General features: G+C 35.5%; 1 protein-coding gene across 5 annotated transcripts in view; it reads right to left on the reverse strand.

The window, feature by feature from the left end:
• Positions 1-23045, reverse strand: part of LOC108966506 (box A-binding factor-like) — a 55115-nt gene that overhangs the window by 7722 nt on the left and 24348 nt on the right. Inside the window, exons 2-4 of one of the 5 annotated variants that reach the window (XM_018929438.1) lie at positions 17787-20848; positions 4604-5039; positions 855-1074 (exon numbers count right to left, since the gene is read on the reverse strand). In XM_018929438.1, coding sequence (XP_018784983.1) covers positions 855-1074; positions 4604-5039; positions 17787-20683 — 3553 coding nt within the window. In that variant the 5' untranslated portion in view covers positions 20684-20848. Of the gene's footprint in view, positions 1-854; positions 1075-4603; positions 5040-17786; positions 21000-23045 lie in introns of those variants that run through there. The other 4 variants (XM_018929439.1, XM_018929437.1, XM_018929440.1 and 1 more) reach the window with 4 other exon arrangements.

The raw sequence follows: 23045 nt of genomic DNA on the forward strand, positions 1-23045 counted from the left end.
TTAAATTTCCAATTTTTAATTCCGATTTTGGGACAAATTATTTCAAAGCTGAATCCAAATATTTTGATTAAATAATCGCAACCCTGCATTATCTCTATTGACAGCTATCAATATSACCCAAAATATCAACTAATGAAGTTATGTGAAAAGAAGATGAGAAGGTTAGGTTGTCTAAGCTTAAAGTTGTGGTTTACTACGGGACTGTTAARACTCAGACCAGTCCAGCGRGCGTTGCTCAGCTATSAGCMGCTGCGCAGTTGCGAGATCCCTCAGGGTAAATCGGAAGATGTTTAAGAGCTCTTCGCTCTCAGCAAGGTTCACCTTTCAATAGCTAAATGAGTTTTAACTGTACACTGCCCAAGAAGATAAGATAGCATCATCTCAACAGTTTCTGCTCGAATGTCTCGCTTTTGCCASAGCTCGAATCTCATACATTYAGAGAACCAGTTGAAAATAATTTCGAAATTCGAAAATAAAAATAAAACACTTTAACAGACTTGTAATAGTTTCAAGGCGATTTGCCGATAGCTAGGCAATACCCAACTGCAGAAGTTATCTCGCCTGGTTTCAGAAAGGACCGTCATAACAGTCTAAGTCAGAGGGATCCCACTGCCATGTTGAGCAATCAAATATCTAACCTAACCTAAATTTAAGGTTGAAATTTTCTACAAAAAATTTTAAAAACAAACTGCTAATTATTAACTAAATAACAACAAAATAGTATTAATAATTAACGGTGTTAGTATGTTAACATTGTACAGTTAGTATGTTAACTTCCAACAAAGCTTTGGACTACCTATTTTTATTTTCATTTTTTTTTTTTCGAATTGTTTTTGACTTTTTCGACTACTCACTTGCTGACAACGATGCGGATGCAGTCAAATGTGCCGCAGCGGCCGCCAAATTGGCTGATGCGGAGCCCTCCACACCAACACCAACCACGCCAACGCCCGGACCCGCACGTCCATTGCAGCTGCGTATGACGTTCGTGTTTCCAACTAGGCCGGCAGCGCTCGTTACGACCGAAGTGGGCGCGTAACCAATTGCCTCATAATGGCCTGCCCATGTGTCGTTCTAAAGCGAAAAAAGTAGAAACAAAAAAAAAAAACAACGTTACAAAAATTAGAATTTATATTATTTGTGAAAATATCGCACCATGTGAGTACAAGCAGTGAAGAATATAGTGTAGATAACTAAGTGCAACGGCGTGAGCTTTACTTGACGCARTACATAAATACATTTATTTAGTGCATTACACAAGCATTTACATATGCTTGAGTAAGTAAGTGCTTAAGTATGTATAACATATATGTATGTATGTATATATGTAATGAACACGCACAGTTCAAGTAGTAAAGTCGGACCAAATTTTGCTTTGTATGCATGTACGTAGGTAATATACTCACTGTGCGATAATTTGTCAACGATGTGTAACGATCGGCGCCGCCACCGCCGACGTTGACATTCGMCACACCGCCGACACCAGCTGCACCGCCCGCACCACCAACATAACTGGAGATGCGTTGAAATGCAGGCAAACGTCCACTGCCACCAGCAATAGACTGGCTGTTGGTCGCTCCACTGCCAACACCACCACCACCATTACTACTGGTATTGCTCTTCGGCGAGCCGTAGTCGTCGTTGTTGATGGAATTTGAACCGGAACCGGTGCCCGCTACCACTACAGAGTTGGTTGCATGTGCGCCAGGCGTGGARGCGGCCGAATGTACTGGCTGATGGGATGGCGAGGCGGATGAGACGGCGCTGATTGCACTACTCGGTTGCATGCCATACTGTTGAATGCCATTGGTGGCCGATGTCAAGAGWGATCCGGGATAACTGCTGTAACGAGTCAATACGTCGTCGTAGCGTTTATTGGAATTTGGGCGAGCACAAGACGGCGGATTGATCATCAATAGGGCGTACAAAATGTAAATGTAAAACGCATATGCAGTGGAAGAAACAAAGAGAGTATTGATTAGTAATGATATCAAACGGCAGAGCGTGTACTTATGGGCTACAAAACTTATAGTAAGCACATTTATATATATGTATACACAATGAACCTCAACTATTTATCATCGCAAAGAATTTAAGTAATAAATATTTTTATATCACGATATTTTTACTAAACTTAAATGCATATGTATGTATACATATATACATATATTTCTRMAATCTAGAACGCTTATTAACTCTTAAGTGAATACCAATTATTTCAAAATATTTTAAATTAATTATATATATGTACATATATTAAGAGATATTTCGTTTTGTTCAACCTTCATATCCGTATGAATATATGGATCATCTGATCAAATTTGAACCGGATTCTAAATTTTAATTGTCTTTATTACTGCCCTAAAATAGATTGCTGAGGTAAGGAATATTTCGTTTTGTTTTGTTCAATAGAATATAAGTACTATATGATCAAAATTGACCCGGACTCTAAATTTTTATTTATCCTTATTAATGTCCACAAAATAGCTTGTTGCGTCAATAACTAGCACGTCAACGATTAATCCAATTTCCCATACACTTTGGTCCGCGTTTGGCATAGCCTTCAGTGTCTTCAGCGAGTTTTGGTTTTTTCGCTTTCGGCTCATTCTTGGCGCGCATTCACCAGATTGTTGACGAGTTTCCATGTCGTATGCATAAATCGACGTCTCATCAACAGTAATGATGTATTTGATAAATGTAGAGACCTCAGCTACATACGTTGTCAAACTGACCTCTTATGTCTCTCCTGTGACCTCCACTCAACGTTGCTTTTGCAAAATATACACGTCCTGTGTTATGAGTGTAGCATTGACTGGTTTCATAACCACAACATCAAACAAAATGTGTTGGTTTGATACAAAAGGGATGCTGAGATCCTCTGATAGCTCTCTGATGCCAACACGATGATTTTCAAGCAATGTTTCTGTAACTTTTTCAAAGTTAACGTCGTTAACAGTGGTCAGGGGCGGATCCAATAAAAAATTTAAAAGTTATACAATATTTCCAGTGAGCTACAAAAATCATCACGGAACTAGAAGTAGTAATTACTTATATACATAGTTGTTCCTCTCCCAAAATTCTACGAATAAATAAGAATAAGTTTTCGATGACTTTACGATCTTCACCGCATGTTTTGTGTCACTCAAATACTTATGTATGTTCATGATAAAGTATACACCCCAAGACACTTCTGCAATATCTTCCGTGCGATTTCGTGATTTTCCCTGATGTCAATGGAAAAAAATTTTAAACAAACTTGTTGCTCTATTTTTTTTTTTTTTTTCAGAGTTAAAAAATAATTGACATGTGAGGATCAAAAGTAACACGTACATTAAAAAACAGTTGTGCCAATCTAGGGAAAAAATTTATGAACCAGTTCGGTGCAAATTTGATCAGTCCGATTCAAATTTGATTAGATGGTTTTTGAGTGGTATTTTAGTAATATTTACCCATAGCAGTAGCTCTTGAAGTACATATTGTTGTAGTTCGGGAAAAACATTGTTTCGACTTATTTGCGTAGAGTTTTAATTTTTGAATTAATTATTTTTATTTTGAATTTTTTCTTATTTATTAAATCATTTCCACGTAAATTTATATTTTTAATACCAACATTGTTTATTGCTTCGTACTGTCTTATTTAATTTGTATTTTTAATATTTCTGAGTTAATTTCTAAAATCGTTTTGTAATAAAAATTTTTCATATGCATTTTTATACAATTTGTTATGTTTACATTGAGTAAATCTTATTTTTCATTCAAAGATTAATTTATTTAAATAATTTGTTACAATATAATAATATCTGTTCTGTAGATATCAAGTTGCGTTTATATATGTATATCCTGTAAAAATGTAGGAATTTATATAGCCATAAGAAGTCTGCCACTTTTGCCAAAACTTTCCAAAACCTGACCTATTTCAACTTTTTTTCTTACATAATACATACATACATACATACAAACATTTGCATGACATCCTCACTGTGCTTATAAAACATACAACTCAGGGATATTGTTTATACGAGAAGTGTTTTCATAACTGCAGCAATTTTGCATATGACACTGACTTGTAGATTGGACCACCCACAGCCAAAAGCATAAAAGCATAACCAAGTAAACACCAACAGTATTGCATGTAAAACAATGCCACGAGACTACGACTGGGTTTACATAGGACAACTTTTGTCGCTCGATATCGGGAAATGCACTTTTGGTGTTGCTTTTAGCTTTCGCTTTTGTATCATATTCTCAAATTCTGGTGAACAAAAACATTGGTTAAACAACGCTTAAAATATCACCTTTTCAACGCTATGTGGTATATGACACCATTGACAAAATACGAAATGGCTTTTTCGACTACCCACTATTTTTGGTTAGCTATTTTTGACCTTATTTACTGTTTTGTAAATAAAAATAAATTCCTTTTCTAAATAAAAACATTTAATAAAATTCAAATMTATATACATATTCATATTCGAACCGTGCACACTTGCAGCCTTGGAGAGAATTTCGAAATGAGCAGGATTGTCCACAAAAGTTCTCGTGTGTGAACTCAGTCTANGGCCCAATATTGCTTTGTATGCATGTACGTAGGTAATATACTCACTGTGCGATAATTTGTCAACGATGTGTAACGATCGGCGCCGCCACCGCCGACGTTGACATTCGACACACCGCCGACACCAGCTGCACCGCCCGCACCACCAACATAACTGGAGATGCGTTGAAATGCAGGCAAACGTCCACTGCCACCAGCAATAGACTGGCTGTTGGTCGCTCCACTGCCAACACCACCACCACCATTACTACTGGTATTGCTCTTCGGCGAGCCGTAGTCGTCGTTGTTGATGGAATTTGAACCGGAACCGGTGCCCGCTACCACTACAGAGTTGGTTGCATGTGCGCCAGGCGTGGARGCGGCCGAATGTACTGGCTGATGGGATGGCGAGGCGGATGAGACGGCGCTGATTGCACTACTCGGTTGCATGCCATACTGTTGAATGCCATTGGTGGCCGATGTCAAGAGWGATCCGGGATAACTGCTGTAACGAGTCAATACGTCGTCGTAGCGTTTATTGGAATTTGGGCGAGCACAAGACGGCGGATTGATCATCAATAGGGCGTACAAAATGTAAATGTAAAACGCATATGCAGTGGAAGAAACAAAGAGAGTATTGATTAGTAATGATATCAAACGGCAGAGCGTGTACTTATGGGCTACAAAACTTATAGTAAGCACATTTATATATATGTATACACAATGAACCTCAACTATTTATCATCGCAAAGAATTTAAGTAATAAATATTTTTATATCACGATATTTTTACTAAACTTAAATGCATATGTATGTATACATATATACATATATTTCTRMAATCTAGAACGCTTATTAACTCTTAAGTGAATACCAATTATTTCAAAATATTTTAAATTAATTATATATATGTACATATATTAAGAGATATTTCGTTTTGTTCAACCTTCATATCCGTATGAATATATGGATCATCTGATCAAATTTGAACCGGATTCTAAATTTTAATTGTCTTTATTACTGCCCTAAAATAGATTGCTGAGGTAAGGAATATTTCGTTTTGTTTTGTTCAATAGAATATAAGTACTATATGATCAAAATTGACCCGGACTCTAAATTTTTATTTATCCTTATTAATGTCCACAAAATAGCTTGTTGCGTCAATAACTAGCACGTCAACGATTAATCCAATTTCCCATACACTTTGGTCCGCGTTTGGCATAGCCTTCAGTGTCTTCAGCGAGTTTTGGTTTTTTCGCTTTCGGCTCATTCTTGGCGCGCATTCACCAGATTGTTGACGAGTTTCCATGTCGTATGCATAAATCGACGTCTCATCAACAGTAATGATGTATTTGATAAATGTAGAGACCTCAGCTACATACGTTGTCAAACTGACCTCTTTTGTCTCTTCTGTGACCTCCACTCAACGTTGCTTTTGCAAAATATACACGTCCTGTGTTATGAGTGTAGCATTGACTGGTTTCATAACCACAACATCAAACAAAATGTGTTGGTTTGATACAAAAGGGATGCTGAGATCCTCTGATAGCTCGATGATTTTCAAGCAATGTTTCTGTAACTTTTTCAAAGTTAACGTCGATAACAGTGGTCAGGGGCGGATCCAATAAAAAATTTAAAAGCTATACAATATTTCCAGTGAGCCACAAAAATCATCATGGAACAAGAAGTAGTAATTACTTATATACATAGTTGTTCCTCTCCCAAAATTCTACGAATAAATAAGAATAAGTTTTCGATGACTTTACGATCTTCACCGCATGTTTTGTGTCACTCAAATACTTATGTATGTTCATGATAAAGTATACACCCCAAGACACTTCTGCAATATCTTCCGTGCGATTTCGTGATTTTCCCTGATGTCAATGGAAAAAAATTTTAAACAAACTTGTTGCTCTATTTTTTTTTTTTTTTTCAGAGTTAAAAAATAATTGACATGTGAGGATCAAAAGTAACACGTACATTAAAAAACAGTTGTGCCAATCTAGGGAAAAAATTTATGAACCAGTTCGGTGCAAATTTGATCAGTCCGATTCAAATTTGATTAGATGGTTTTTGAGTGGTATTTTAGTAATATTTACCCATAGCAGTAGCTCTTGAAGTACATATTGTTGTAGTTCGGGAAAAACATTGTTTCGACTTATTTGCGTAGAGTTTTAATTTTTGAATTAATTATTTTTATTTTGAATTTTTTCTTATTTATTAAATCATTTCCACGTAAATTTATATTTTTAATACCAACATTGTTTATTGCTTCGTACTGTCTTATTTAATTTGTATTTTTAATATTTCTGAGTTAATTTCTAAAATCGTTTTGTAATAAAAATTTTTCATATGCATTTTTATACAATTTGTTATGTTTACATTGAGTAAATCTTATTTTTCATTCAAAGATTAATTTATTTAAATAATTTGTTACAATATAATAATATCTGTTCTGTAGATATCAAGTTGCGTTTATATATGTATATCCTGTAAAAATGTAGGAATTTATATAGCCATAAGAAGTCTGCCACTTTTGCCAAAACTTTCCAAAACCTGACCTATTTCAACTTTTTTTCTTACATAATACATACATACATACATACAAACATTTGCATGACATCCTCACTGTGCTTATAAAACATACAACTCAGGGATATTGTTTATACGAGAAGTGTTTTCATAACTGCAGCAATTTTGCATATGACACTGACTTGTAGATTGGACCACCCACAGCCAAAAGCATAAAAGCATAACCAAGTAAACACCAACAGTATTGCATGTAAAACAATGCCACGAGACTACGACTGGGTTTACATAGGACAACTTTTGTCGCTCGATATCGGGAAATGCACTTTTGGTGTTGCTTTTAGCTTTCGCTTTTGTATCATATTCTCAAATTCTGGTGAACAAAAACATTGGTTAAACAACGCTTAAAATATCACCTTTTCAACGCTATGTGGTATATGACACCATTGACAAAATACGAAATGGCTTTTTCGACTACCCACTATTTTTGGTTAGCTATTTTTGACCTTATTTACTGTTTTGTAAATAAAAATAAATTCCTTTTCTAAATAAAAACATTTAATAAAATTCAAATMTATATACATATTCATATTCGAACCGTGCACACTTGCAGCCTTGGAGAGAATTTCGAAATGAGCAGGATTGTCSACAAAAGTTCTCGTGTGTGAACTCAGTCTAAGCACGGTGTGTGAAGACAAAAAAAAAAATTATTATAATACAAATTGTCTCAGGCAAAATTTCTGTTGCAAAATAAAGAAAAGATTTTAATTAAATTTTTTAAAGAAGGGATTTTTCATTTTATACGAGCTTAAGTAGACGAATCTCTGGATTTTGGCTTAAAACCATGAAATTAGCAATGTATATTTATTTGTTGTTGGCCATAACATTTGCAATAAAAATAAAAATTATATGCACATACACAAATCCAACATACATACAACTATATAGTTAATTTTTATTTGCTATGCCTGAAATATTTAAACGAACCTTTACATATGACCGARCTCTGAAAATAACAGCCGACAGTCATTCAAATAAATTTGCTTACGTTTGTTCGCCGATTATTGTTCATTGATATGTGTGTATGTATGTACTCGTATATAAATCAGCAGCTCAATGGATATTTGTTGTTTTGYTTATACAAGCATTTATGAGCGTCATCTCGAGTTGAATGAAAAGACTGGTAGTCAAATTCTGTATTTTCCGAATCACAATCGACTCAAAACAAAAGAACAACAGATACTGCGGCAATGAAAATCAATACTCTGCCAGACGAGTGAATATGTAAAAAGGCATGTATATGGGATGCTTCGGAATCCATTGCTGCAAGCTCAAAGATCGCGCTGATCACACTTTGGACTTACATATACAGTAAATGGTCCACGCGAGCATCGTGGGTAAAGGAACCGATCGAAAAAAACGTTCTTATATGGAAAAATTTTTTATTTGTAAAGATATTTAAGGAAATTGGACTATTATACAAAGAATAAAATATTTAGATCGGATCGCTATATTATATAGCTGTCATACTAACTGATAGGAAACCCCAAATCCTTGTACAAAAACATTTTTATTTGACAAGATATCTGCACGAARTTCGGYWYAGATTATTATCAAAAGCAATGCTAGAAGCTCCGACTAGATTAAACAGATCAGASTACTCTACCGTATAGCTCCCATACAAACTGAATCATTAAAAYGAAGTTCTTATAAGAAAAACTYTTTTATTTGACGAGATATCTTGAAAAAATTTTGCATGAATTATTTTCCAAGATAGTGACATTACCTCTCAATAAATAGCTGAGATCGGAGCACTATAGCATATAGCTCCCATACAAACTGACTAATCAAAAAACTGTTCTTTTRTGAAAAACTTTTTTATTAAAAMAKATATCTTGACGAAATTCGAGAAGTATTATTGTTCAAGATATCGGCATAATCTCCGAATATATTTTCCAGATCGGACCACTATAACATATAGTTGYCATACAAATAACCGATCCRAAACAAGTTCTTGTAAGGAAAACTTTTTCATTTGACAAAAACCCTTCACGAAATTATGCATTATTTATTTTCCAAAAAAGTGCCACTAACTTCCAACAAATTGTTCAGACGGACCACTATAGCATATAGTTGTCATACAAACTGAGTGTTCAAGAGCACAATAAAGATTTTTGAAAACCCTTTTCTGCCATAAGAAAGGCAGCTGTGAAGGATATCATATTTTCCTTTTATTATTTTTTCGATTTTTTTTTTTTTGCANATAATTTTTAAATTTTATCAGATATTTATTTTTGCCAAATAAATTTGTATTATTTTTTTTTAGTGTTAATATATCACAAATCTTAATTTGCATATTATATTTGAATTATATCACTTTTTTACTTTCATCTGTTCAATAATATTAATCCGTTAAATAAGATCGAATCGTATACCGTTGCTGTGCAAATGCGACACGCTATGAAAATTGCTCGCGCGCCGCCAATTTCGCTCAAACACGTTTCACTTCAATGGGAAAATCAACACTACCGTGAACTAAACACCGTCGTTTAGTTGCAAGTATTAACAATGACAAACATAAATTGACTTAGTAGAGCACTAAAATCAAAAAAAAAAAACGACAAAATAAATAAATGGATAACCAAAACAACAACAATGCAATAACAAGCACAATTGCAATAGTCAAAGCGGAACGTCTGATACACGGCACGCGTCTTTGCATAATGAAGCTGTAAATGCGGAAAAACAAAAATCTTATACCACACTGCCCACAAGCTAAACAAAGCTGTGCAAAAACAATCAACAGCAGCACACAAACAACAACAACAGCAAATATAACTGAACAAATGGTATAAGAACGTCGAAAATTTCGTTGACACCGCGAACGCGCCAATATGCAGCATTTCAGTTAGCTGCAATCGGCTAACCAAATCTAAGCGGTCGACAAAGTGTCACATCGTAGGCATGCCTGTGCAGCGTCTTCGGCTGATAAGCAGGTGTGTAGCTGTCTDGCGTCCACCATGCCGCCCCTTGGCTGGTGCTACTCTTGTGCTCAGTAGCTGGGTGTCGCTGCTGCCATTGTCGTGCGGTACGCCAATTGATGGCTGAAACGGTTGATCACTTGAACGTGCGCTGGAAATTATCTCAGCGTTAGCGCAGCGTGTGAATGTGTGCCGTTTGCACTTTACTGCACTACAAAGCAGTTTCTTTTTTTCATGTGCAAAAACAATTTACGTATCTCAAGAAGTGGTTAGTATGCATGGGTTATGTTACCATTGCAGCTATAGATATATGAAACATATGTGCTTGCTGCTTTATGTACTTGTACGCGCTGCTGTTTACTCGGCGTTATATAGGAAGTCATGAATAGGTAGTAATACGGAGATGTTGTTGTCGTTGTTGCAGTTGTTACCGTTCTTTTACTTTCAGCGTATTTCATAATTATGTATATTATGTTTTGTTATTTAGTTGAAAAAAACTAAAATTTTAAATTCTGTGTTTTTACTAATACATGCTCATCTATTAATAAGTTAAATAATATTTCAAAACGAAATTTAAACTTTTATAATTACTGAAATAAATATCTTATATGTACATATTTACTTCCAACACGCCACAGTTTCCTGATACACCGAATTGTTCGAATAAATCAACTGATCAAATTTGCCCCGGACTGATTCATTTAAACTGAAACTGAAACTGGGCGCGCAAAACATATCGATAAATTTTTTCATTGATTCGTACAATCTTTTTTGTATTTTTTGTTGTTCCGAAGTTCTATCTCCATATGTCAATTAGTGTATATTCGRAAGCTATTTGTTTGCGAGAGAAAAAGTTTAGTTGGCCGTTTTCAGAAAGAMAAAAATTTTAACAGCGAGTTTGCTTGAAATTTTGTCTTTCACGGACATTGAAAATGCTGCAGAAGTATTTTGAAGAGTCTACATTAACACAAACTTAAGTATATGAGTGGCATAAAGTATTCAGTGAAGATCATGAAGTCATCGAATACTTGTTCCAATCGAGTCCTTCGCTGTTAATGACGCTAACATCGAAAAAGTTAAGAAGAGAAGAGTGCACACAAATCGTCGGGTTGATATCATAGAGTGTAGTATAGAGTAGTAGCTTATTAATATCTAGAATGAATCGACTCAATACATTTTGGTTAATGTTTTGGGTATAAAATTTATCACTTATCAAAATACCATACCAAATATATCTTTTGCAAAGATGAGGACGCAAAATAGATGCTTGATAACGTATCTGATTACCCTACATTCATTAAGCGCATTAATGCTGATGACGCACCGGGGGTTAATAAAGTTGATGTCGAAACTGTCTAACAATCTAACGAAAGGCGCTGCAAAAATGAACCGAAAGCGAAAAAAACACGTAAAGTCAGTAAGATATGAAGATAATGCACATCGTTTTCGTATATTTTGGAGAGGTTCTGAGGTTCATCGTGAATTTGTTCCATAGGGTCAAACGACCAATATTTCATGTTCATCATTCATTTTGAGGTATCTACGCGTAGCAATTCGTCGAAAAGGAGTGGATTTATGGGCAGGATATACATGGATTTTTCACCACGATAATGCGCCATCACATTAGAGAATTATTATAACTGACTTTTTGGTCTAACAAGAAGCGAGAGTCATCGCACAGGCACCGTATTCGCCCTATTTGGYTCACTTTACAGTTTTCGAAACTGAAAAATCCGACTCCATGATCCCGTTTAGCACGATAAAAACATTCCCTGAAAACACCATGTTTTTTTTTTTTACAATCCGGGTCAAATTTGATCAGATGGTATATGAACAATTTTTTATTTATTTACTATTCTAGCACTTCCACCTACTCACCCTTTCTTAAAAATCAGAGAGAAAAAAAAAAACAAAAAACAACTTGACTTGAAAACAAACCTGCACACGTTATTTACCCTGAAATTCGACGACGAAAACTATAAACGATTATTCACTATGCAAAACACGTTTCTAATTAAAATTACTCGTACAAGGAAAATGTAAAGGCCCCAACAAATACTAAAATACTTAAATATTTAGAACAGCGCGCAAAACTGCATACACATGCACAATGACACATACAAATGTATGCGAGTATGACTGTATGTGCGTGTAATAGGTGAATATAGGAAAATAGTTAWAGAAAACAGTTAAAAGTACCCAATGCATACACACACATGTAGCGTAAATTTACATACGAGCAATAGTGGAAATGTAAAATTAAAATGTCAGACCAAATGTGCGCCRCTCGCTCAAGTTTGCGCAAATTGTGTGAACTACTGTGTGGCAGTGACAAATTTGCGTCATAAAGCTGCGGGCGCTCATTATACAAAACCGTAAAAAACGCGGTTTCACCCACATTTACTGCATACATATGCATATACATACGAATAGGAAGGTAATTTAGACATAGTTGATGCCTGCATGTGTGTGTCGCCTCATCTACAGCTGCGTTCGTGAAAATTTGTATATAACAAGACGGCAAGCCTTCGAGTCTAGCTGCCAGTTTTGGTGCGCATACCAATGCTCATGCTAGTGAATGTAAGTATTAATGTACAAATATTGTAAAATATATAAAATATATATTCTAATATACAAACATAATATTGCTTCAAACTCTACCAAACCTTTGTAAAAATATAAAAACTAGCGGTACGCCATAATATCCTACCAAACTCATCTTTAACTTTTTAGCCACACCACCTGAATTCGGTCACACTTCACTGCCATGGCACGTGTAACACGTGTGCAACTTTCTAGCTCTTTTTATAAAAGAAGRGTTTTTTAATTAGCTGCTTGCCCGCATTGCCTAGTAAACCGTTTAATTATACACTGAACAGGATTATGTTGCTACCCAGAAGCAAACCATCAGTATATATGCGACCTGGTATCTCAATGTTTGAGATATTGATCTGAGAGATTACACACCTACTTTTCTTTCTAACGTGTTACTTATTTGTTGGAATCGCCGATATCGATATACAAACTGAATTGTCAAAATCAAATTCTTATATGGAAAATATTTTTATTTGACAAGATATCTTCACGAAATTTTACACAGCTTACTCTCTAAAGCCAGGCTGTAAGAGATGAAGAACATTTTTAGATCGGACCACTATAGCATATAGCTGTCATACAAATCGAACGAACAAAATTACGTTCTTGTATGAAAAACTTTTTTATTTATTTATGATATATTCACAAAATTTGTTACAGATTATTTTCCAAAATTAGGCTATATTATCTGAAAAAAWTTTTTTAGATCGGACTACTATTACATATAGCTCCCACACAAACTGAATGGTCAAAATGAAGCTGTAATAGAGAAAGCTTGTTTATTTGACAAAATAACTTCACGAAATTTGGCAGAGATTATTTTCGAAAGCAGCTCTGCAAACTCCGAGCAAATTATACAGATCGGACCACTATAGCATAATGGTAGCTGTCACACCAAATAACCGAACCGAATCAAATTAAAAAACTTTTTTCCTTATAATCTAACTTTTATTTGACTTAAAGGCAAAAATTTCTTTAAAAATTATCTTTAAAAATAAGTAATATTCAGTTTGTCATTTTATTCTCAATACTGTACTCAAACGAACTGTTAAAAACTAAGAGTATTTAGGGGAAAATTTAAAATCTTAATGATTTCATAACAATTTAGTTAGAAAGCTATGTGTTAATAAAACAAAATAGTGCACAATGAAAAAATATATATATTCGTATATAGAAAAAATATATAAAAATTTATAGTAATTTCAAAATGCGACMAATTCTGCCCGGAGTCAGCGCTATGCGTCGCTTTCGCTATGCTAAGTCGCCACGGCACAGAAAGGCGCAGCAAGCAGTGACAGCAGCAGGTGGTTATTGAAAGGGTGGTCGGTGGCAGGAGCGTGCGGTGGCACTGAAAACACATGAGTTGGTATGTTTGYATAGAAAATGAGGCATGTTTTGTGCTGCTCGGCTTTTTTTTTACTTTCCTTTAGTCGTCATACCTTTTCAATAACAAGCAAGCACACTGTCACCAATGTATATAAAGTTGTGTATACATATATGTGTGTATAAGCGTTCGACGGTATTTTTACACCTCCGTTTTTCTGCTTACTGACTTATTATTGTTATGACATTATTATATTATTTAATGGAAACACGATACGCACACAACAATAATGAAAATGTTGATATGAAGACGGCAAACAAATGCATGTACATATATGTGTGTATACAGTTAATTGTGTATGTACAGTTAACTTCGGTGTGCAGCGTATCTACAATACCCTGCACAAATATTAAAGTTCATACAAGGACTTGGTTTGGATGGTTTAGTTCGTATGACATGCTATATGCTATAGTGATCCGATCTATACAACATCTTTGGAAATTGTAGTGTTATATTGAGCAATTATTCCAGACAAATTTTGTGAATATATCATTTGAAATAAAAAAGTTTTTCATACAAGTACTTGTTCTTGATAATTCAATTTATATGGTAGCTATATGCTATAGTGGTCCAATCTAAAAAAAAATTCTCAGATATTATAACCGGGCCTTAGAAAATAATCGGTACCAAATTTCGTGAAGATATCTTGTCAAATAAAATTATTTTCTATATAAGAATTTGATTTTGATCTTTCAGTTTGTATGGCAGCTAYATGCTATAGTAATTTAATTTATACAATTTCATCGAAGATTATAGTATTATTTTGGAAAATTATTCGAGCCAAATTTCGTAGGCATATCTTGCCAAGAAAACAAGTTTTTCATACAAGAACTTGGTTTTGATCTTCAGCTTGTATGGCAGCTATACGCTAAAATGCTCCGATATCGGCGATTCCGACAAGTGAGTAGCTGTTTGAGGAGAAAAGAACTTATGAAAAATATCAGTGCGATATCTTAAAAACAGAGCGACTAGTTCGCTTAAATTCAAAACCGTTATGGCTAAATCGCCCCACTTCACACACTGAGCATTTGAATATGTATGTAGGTCCTTCTATACTTTATAGGGTCCTCGACATTTGCTGTTGGGTATTGCAAACATCCTGGCAAATGTTCAGGGTATAAAAACTCCTATATACATATGTATAACGTATTGTCTGTTGAATGAAGTCAAAACTACAAAGCAAAACAGGAGTATTTGTATTCTCTTGCTTAGCTAGCGTGAGGGAAGACAATGCAAAAAGTCAACTTATTCGTAAGCACTTCTTGATGTATTTCCCTAAATATTTATATATATGGGTATGTATACCTATAAGTGTATATATATATGCAGTACAAAGTTCTTTAATGTCTTTGATTTTTTTTTTTGGATTTTTTTTGACAATGTAAATATTACGAATCGATCAACGATCATAATAGAATTAGTCATCGTCATAAATATATGATATGTAAGAGTAGTTTGTGAGCAGACAGGTGAATGTGAGTCGGCAAGCGTTTGCACTGGCACTGACTTGTCACTTGACGTGCAAGCGAAAACAATCAAATTACTGGCCGTTGGGTGAAATAAGCAAAAAAGCACGTGCGTTTTGCGCGCAAATCAAAGAAAAAAAAGTAACCACTCTACTTTTTCAAAATACATACATATGCGTGTATGTATGGCTGTATACATATATGCATATTGTATTTATTAATATGCATTGTGAATAAAAAAATATTTATTTATTTATTTACTCGTTTTCTTTTATTGTTTTAAAGTTTTTTTTTACTTTTATTTTGCATTTACTAATACACGCCGTTTTTTTTTTTCAAGTATTCATGCTTTACTTTTGTGCTTTTGCTTCCTTCCACCGCCTGTTCATTTCAAAGTACAAAAATTTAATGATTTCATCAATCACTCATGTAAATACTAATACAAATTTACTGACAAACAAAATTTCACTGTGCTTCCCGGAAATATCGTAAGTGTCGTAAGCTGCATTTCCAAACCAAAATTAGCGTACGAAAATGTGTTTTGCTCTTCATAACTAGGTTTAGCCAAGTTGCTAATCAATTATATATTTCTAGACTCTTTGTATATTAAATTTAAATTTTTTGAGCAGCAAGTCAGTACATAAGCCTTAAATAGTAAATTGTACAAACAAAAGTCCAAGCTAAGCTAAAATTGGTACCATGAAAAGTACCTGGCCCCTACTGTTAGAAATTTGTCAAGTGCTTTGAATAAAAAAAAAAAATTGGTAAATTGGTTTTATCACTCAGATGTTGAACTGTCTTGTAAAAGAATAAAAAATATTTTGTTAGCAAGTTTTAAAAGAATGTAAAGAAGAAGAAGAAAGTAAATTTGATCTGACTGCATTTAACAATATGAATGACTAAGAGAAACTTCAAAATTTCGAATAAATACTTTTTTGAACTTGCAGCACTATTCTAACTGTACGCTTACTTTTAGTCGTGAATGCGGTAAAGAAAATTAGTAAATTATTTGTTGATGTGTTCAACAAATATTCAAAATACGAAAAGACTTTTTCGACTACCAAATATTTATTTGGATCTGATTTATATTACGAATAAATACAAGCAAAACGATAAATTCAGTTATGTGTATATTTTTGTGAAAAGTTTTCGGAAGATTTTACTATTGACTTGTATAAAAATACATGCAAAATTTCACGAAAATAACTCGGCAACTAAACAATTTTTCCAAACAAAATCTCATTGTTGAACGATCAGTTTGTAGGACAGCTATATGATATAGTTATTCGATCCAAGCAATTTTTTTGGAGCTTTTGCGGCTGGTTCAGAAAATATTTTATACCAAATTTTAATAAGATATTATGTGAAATAAAAGAGTTTTTCATACAAGAACTTAATTTTGAGCATTCAGTTTGTATGGCAGCTGCATGTTGTAGTTGTCCGATCTAAACTTTTTTCTCAGTTATTATAGCCTGGCGTTAGAAGATAATCTGTACCAAATTTCGTGAATATATCGTCTTAAATAAAAAAATTTCTCATACATGAAATTAATTTTGTTCGATCGCTTTGTATGGCAGCTATAGGCTACAGTGAGCCGTATTAAGGCGTTACATGGGTTTACGCATTTTTGTTATCTTATTAAATTCTACAATACCAGTAGAATGTTGTCCTAAATTTTCAAGTATATCCGAGTAATATTTTCGGAGATACGACCGTGAGAACTTGTGCGCTCGAGACGTTTTCTTCGAAACTGTCAGTTGGCAAGATTTCTTSAGTACTACTCAACCGATCTTCATGACACTTAACATACATTCTACCAACGCGAGCGCTTCTTGTTTACGAGGAGTCACCGGAAACGGCGACGCAATGAATTATATTTTTCCAAAAATTTCAGAATGTCATTGTTAAATGTGTATTTTTTTTATAATAAAACATGCTAATAAAATATTTCATTTTTATATGAGAAAAAATTGTTGAAAAAAGGCTGTTTTTTACACGAGTAAACCCTCGTAATCCCTTCAAATGAACTGCGTAAACTGATCGGGTTAAAACAATAATCTGAAGCCTAGTGTAGGAAATGTGGAGAAGAAATAGGAAGGGCGAAATCCCTAGAAATATATCAGTACATATATATAAATACAAATCTTTATTGCTTTCTTTTTTTCTACGCTTATTTGCTCTCCCTCTAAGCTAACTTAACAGTAATCCTTTTAGATCGGTTTATTTAAAAAGTATGCATAAATCTCAACTGCTCACATTAACCTAGTTAAAAGCTAATTGTATAGTAAATTGACTTACCTTGTTAGAACTGGACTCAGCGGGGACGGAAACAGTGATATAACAGTCGGATCGGTGGCAAAACCACCGTACACGTCTCGATAGGCCGTCGCATTGGTTAATTGYGTAAAGCTGGCGACGTCTCCTGSCGCACCGCCGTGCGAAAGTGATGTGGGCGACGGTGARCCGCCWCCCGAACTCAATGAATTGTTGTGATGTTGATGTGTGTTCACATGCAACTGATGCAGCTGAGTGGGTGTCAGCACCTGTTGCTCCGCTGCGCCCAACATATGCGTATGATGATAAGCATCCTTAAGGTCGGGCACGGTGGTCAACGTACAGTAACTGACACCCGTGTGATGATCCTCGAGACACTCATCCTTTAGCGTGTCCTGTATGACCTCGTCAATGCTGCTGGGTGCGGCGYCAGTGCTTGAATGATGCTGCAGATGATCATGTGGATTGCCACCATAGGTGTATAGACTGAAATTGTTACGCATATTGTCGTCAATGAATTGTGGATGATGTGCGTGTGGGTGCGTGTGCACGTGAGGATGCAAATGCGACGGAGGTGAGTGTACGTACGGCGACGCAGTCGACAGATGTTGGGTAAATAGTAAATGTGAGGGATGCAAAGCAATTAAGTCGGATTTATCGAGCAACTCTTTTGTGAGCTGTTGTTGTGTTTGATGTTGCTGCTGCTGGTGATCAAGTTGTAGCAACTGTTGCTGATTATGACGCGACAGATCGTAGGCACAACTGTTATAAGGTGTGAAAAAATGTTGGTGATGTTGTTGTTGCTGCTGTTGTTGTTGTTGCAGTTCAGTGGCGACAGCCAAATTTAAATTGGGATCAGCACTGTTGAGTATATTCGATGTGAGTTGCAGCAATTGCTGTTGTTGCTGGTGATGTTGGTGTTGCACCTCACCAATACTATCCTGCGACAGTTGCTGAGTGTAGCGCAAATACTGCGGCTCAGTCAAATGTTGTTCACCTGTTAATATGTGTACTGTTGTTGTTGTTGATGCTGTTGCTGGTGCCTGCTCTTGTGCGTAGTGCGACGTGTTAATTGCGTTGTGGTTGCTGTTGTTGTTATTGTTGTTGTTGTTGTTGCTGTTGCTATTAAAATTAGCTATAATTACCGAATTGTTTGCACCGCGATAGTTAAGTGGCAATAGTTCGTTTTGTTGTTGCTCTACAGGTATTTGCTCTTGTTGTTTGTCACTAATTTTGGCATTTTTGCTTTCACTCACGCTTGTATTGTTTACACTAACACTTAATTTACCGTTATTATTGTTATGATTATTATTGTTATTACTRTTGATAACGGATATTTGTGCGGCATTTGCGGTTACAACCGGCGCCACGGCAGCAGTCGGTATTAGTGTTTGTTTCGTTTTTGTTAACGTCGTAGACGTTGTTATCGCATTACGAAACTTATCAACGTTTTTGGCATTTTTATCTCGCGTCACTAACTCTTGTTGTATTTGTTGGGGATCCGTGTTGACAACACTATCTCTAACAACAACGTCACCGCTCGCTTGSTGYTGCTGTTGCTGAATCGCCGTTTCGKCTKCGACTTGACTCGTCGTCTCTAATTTCACTTGAAAATAAGCMTTCGTTGCAAGTGTTGTGGGAGTTTTTATTTGTGTAACATTAGCCGTTTGCTCTAAAGCGTTCACTGCTGTTGATTTGACTATGGTTGATGTTGTGYTTCGGGCTTCACCGATCGTACGTAACACCGTTTGCTTTGATGTTTCGTTGACAACTGATATGAGTTTTGGTGTTGCGGACCTTATTGGCGACGCGGACACAGWCGTCGCTGCCGCCGAAGACGACGTCAACGYCAGTGTAGCAGCAGGCTGTGCCAGTAACGAAGCCAAATGCGAAGACGAAGACGAATGCGACGGTATAGCGGCCGAAGACGACGTTGACAATGACGCAGGAGRTTTTTGTTGTTGTTGCTGTTCGGCTTGTAGTTGTGTTGGTTTTGTGTGCGCTTGTGGTGTCGGTGGCGTTGTCGATCGGTTATGCGTGTGTGAGTTTRCAAACGTACAAGGCGAGCGCATTGCATTTGTTATTGTTGTTTGAGATATGCTTGTGTTTCTCGCCTGCGTACAATTCTCTTCTGTGTGCTGCACTGTCTGCACCTTCGGTTGTTGTTGTTGCTGTGTTGAATGTATTGAGTGATCGGCTGCGTCGACTTTGGGCGCAGTCAGTTTCATTGTTGTAGGTTCGATCCTTGCACGCTCGCTCAGCATTGGCTGTGGTGGCGATTGGCTTTGCCCTKCCTTTAATATGCCGCCGTTCCCTGTCACTCTTGTGTCGTTGTTGGGCAGCAGATTGAAGTGATCACGCCGTTCGTCTGTTGYTTCGGTTGTTGTTGCTTTTGCCATACAAGCTGACRTATCTTCCACCAATAGCTGATCCTGCTGTCCGTAATATTGTGTTTGTTGTTGTATCGGTTGGCACTCCATTTCGCCACATTCACCACTTGTTCTATGCTGTTGTGTTGTTGTTGTTGTTGTTGTTGAACAAAGTCCATTTAATTTGTCTAATCCTTTTGATTCTTGAGCGTTTTGAAAATTCGTTAGCTGTGTCATTCTGTGATTCTCATTCAATGATCTGCACATATTGTTGTAAAACACATTTGTGTTTGTATTCGACATAGTCGTCGTGGCTAAGCCTTTATTTCCATTATTGGAGTTGGCCAACTTTGTGGCATTACACTTTGTTATCTTCATTTTCACTGCATTCGCTAACAGACTAGGCATGCGCCGATCCTTGCCAGTGTCCTTATTGGTGTCTTTATGAACGTTTACATATTTTGAGGCACGCATGCCGCTACTAGCGTCAGCGTTTTGCACCGTAGCTATTATTGTTGAGCTTTTGCTATTACTACGCGAAGGGAATTTCATTATTTTTCACTGCGAGTTTTCATTTGTACACGTTTCTGTTGTAGATAATTGCACACAAACTTTTATTCATAAAAAATGTTTAAGCTTTTTAGTCAGTTAAATCTCAATACCGTCTTTTAAAGATAATTTAGAAACATTTTAATTGTACGTACGCGCATATGTAATCTGAAAACGTTTAATTTGATTTTCTATTAGAAYACTTTGCTGCACCCTTGCCGTCAATTCACGCGCCTCCTCGGCTGATATGAACGAGTTTTTTATTTAAACTGTTGCTAATGAAAATCCGTCGCACATTCAAACGAAAAATCTCAAATGAATGTGTTTTCACCAAATAAATAAATAAAATATGAATATTGAAACGAAAGCAGCGAAAGCAAAGAGCGTTAAAAATCTCAAAAATACAAAAACAAGAATACAAATGTACACAGCAACAGCTTCCAGCAGATTACCACAATACACCACACCATCATACATTAAGGAGAGCCTATACATATATACACACACAAAGCGGCTATACGAAATGAAAAGCCTCTCGCGCACGCTKAGACGTCAGCTTTGGCATATGTACAAACAAACAGCTTCCAGAAAACATAGAACCATGTGTGGCAACATTTATACAATCATAAGCTCAAGATTATTWGTACTCAAATTCTATACACCGCTAGAGCAAAGCTAAAGTCACATAAACTTATTTATTCAACCACAATACGCTCTCTCCCTCTCTCGCGCGCTCAAGCTCTACGCTCAATGCCTCACTACACTTGCTGCTTATATGTTCAATTAAAATATTGCTTGTTGTTGTTAAGGCGGCACTTGCTAATCCACCTCAGCCATTTCTATAACCGCTATACAAGAGCTTGGGTGAAACTCACCACCACTCAGATTTATTGATGGCTACTGTTTCCGTTATTCGCATTTAATGCGCTATCCCGCTCATGCAAATGGCAATGGCTGTTCAGCTAATTGAGTCTACGCCCCTTTCAATGTGGTTATTTGTGCATGCATATGTACATACATATGTATGTAAATAATCTTTTGTTTAAAAYAAGTTACTAAAATGACAAGCAGAAAGTAATATACCACAATTTAATTTGAATTATTTTACTTATACAAACGCATTGAATAATCAAAAAAATGTCTTTACGTTTACTTTATAATATTAATAATAATAAAAAAAATATAAATTAATTCAATAGCTAGAACTTTTTGCTCTTGAACAACATTCCTCAAACCACCATATTCCTTAGTATGCACACAATATAGGCCAGTACAGAAGCTTTTGAAAATGCTAAAAAAGTAAAATATAATTATAGTAGTAGAATGAAACCGCTTGGAAAAAATAATAAACAAAAACAAAAATGAAAGGGAAAATAATTAGGGCGATGTGCGGTCAGGAAGTGGAAGCGGAGGTATGTAGCAGAAAATGTAAACGTAGGAAACGTTTTATCTCGATTTATACCAAAATCCATCACAAAAAATTTTAATGGCAAAGCTGTAAGTTATAAAAATGGCTACAACTTTTGTATTTAGACTTTTTTGACATAACCTCAAAATGTATAAGAAAATTTKAAATCACCAGCCTTTTCATATTTTTATCTTTTAAAATATTTTTACGAAGTTTTTCTAATTTTTCTTAAGTCGTATTGTATTTTTTCCAAACGATTTCTTCCTACTATTATTATTTTTAGCTTCAAAAATATCGTCGATTGTCTATCAAGGCATTTTTCGTATTTTAAGCAATATACTAGGCTCTGAAATTTATTTTACAATTAATTTCTGAGTGTCGGCCATTTTAAATACCATATTTTCATCATCATGAAAATATATATATGTACGTATGTATATCAAAATAATCGTTCTCCAATTGCTACTTTTTGTGCGATGTGGCCTTTTTGTGGTTGTGTAATCGTCCAGTTGTGCTTAATATTTGTCGAATTGCTGGAAACTTCATCGAATTGTTCTAAACTTGAAGCGCAAATTTTCTTTATATAATGTTTAAGTGCCATTAAGTCAAAGAACCGCACGAAGTATCGCTATGGCAAGACGTTTTCAAGAATTGGAACTGTCTCGAACCACAACCTGCCTGATTTTGAGAAAGAATTTGAACAGGCATTCGCATAAAATTGTTCTCACTCAAGCACTAAAGCCATTGGATGACCGTAAATGTCGTGAATTCGCCGATTTTGCTTTGGAACAGCTTGAAAACGATATCGAGTTTTTTATGAAAATTTTTTTTCCGATGAGGCTCCCTTTTTTCCGACTGGCGCGGTAAATAAAAAAAAAAAATGTCGATTCTGGTGTGAAAAAATTAACAAATTATTCATGAACAACCCTTATATACACCTAAAACTGTTTTTTTTTT

The sequence above is a fragment of the Bactrocera latifrons genome, unplaced genomic scaffold, assembly GCF_001853355.1.
Source record: "Bactrocera latifrons isolate USDA-ARS-PBARC rearing strain unplaced genomic scaffold, ASM185335v1 scaffold_162, whole genome shotgun sequence".
Lineage (NCBI taxonomy): Eukaryota > Metazoa > Arthropoda > Insecta > Diptera > Tephritidae > Bactrocera > Bactrocera latifrons.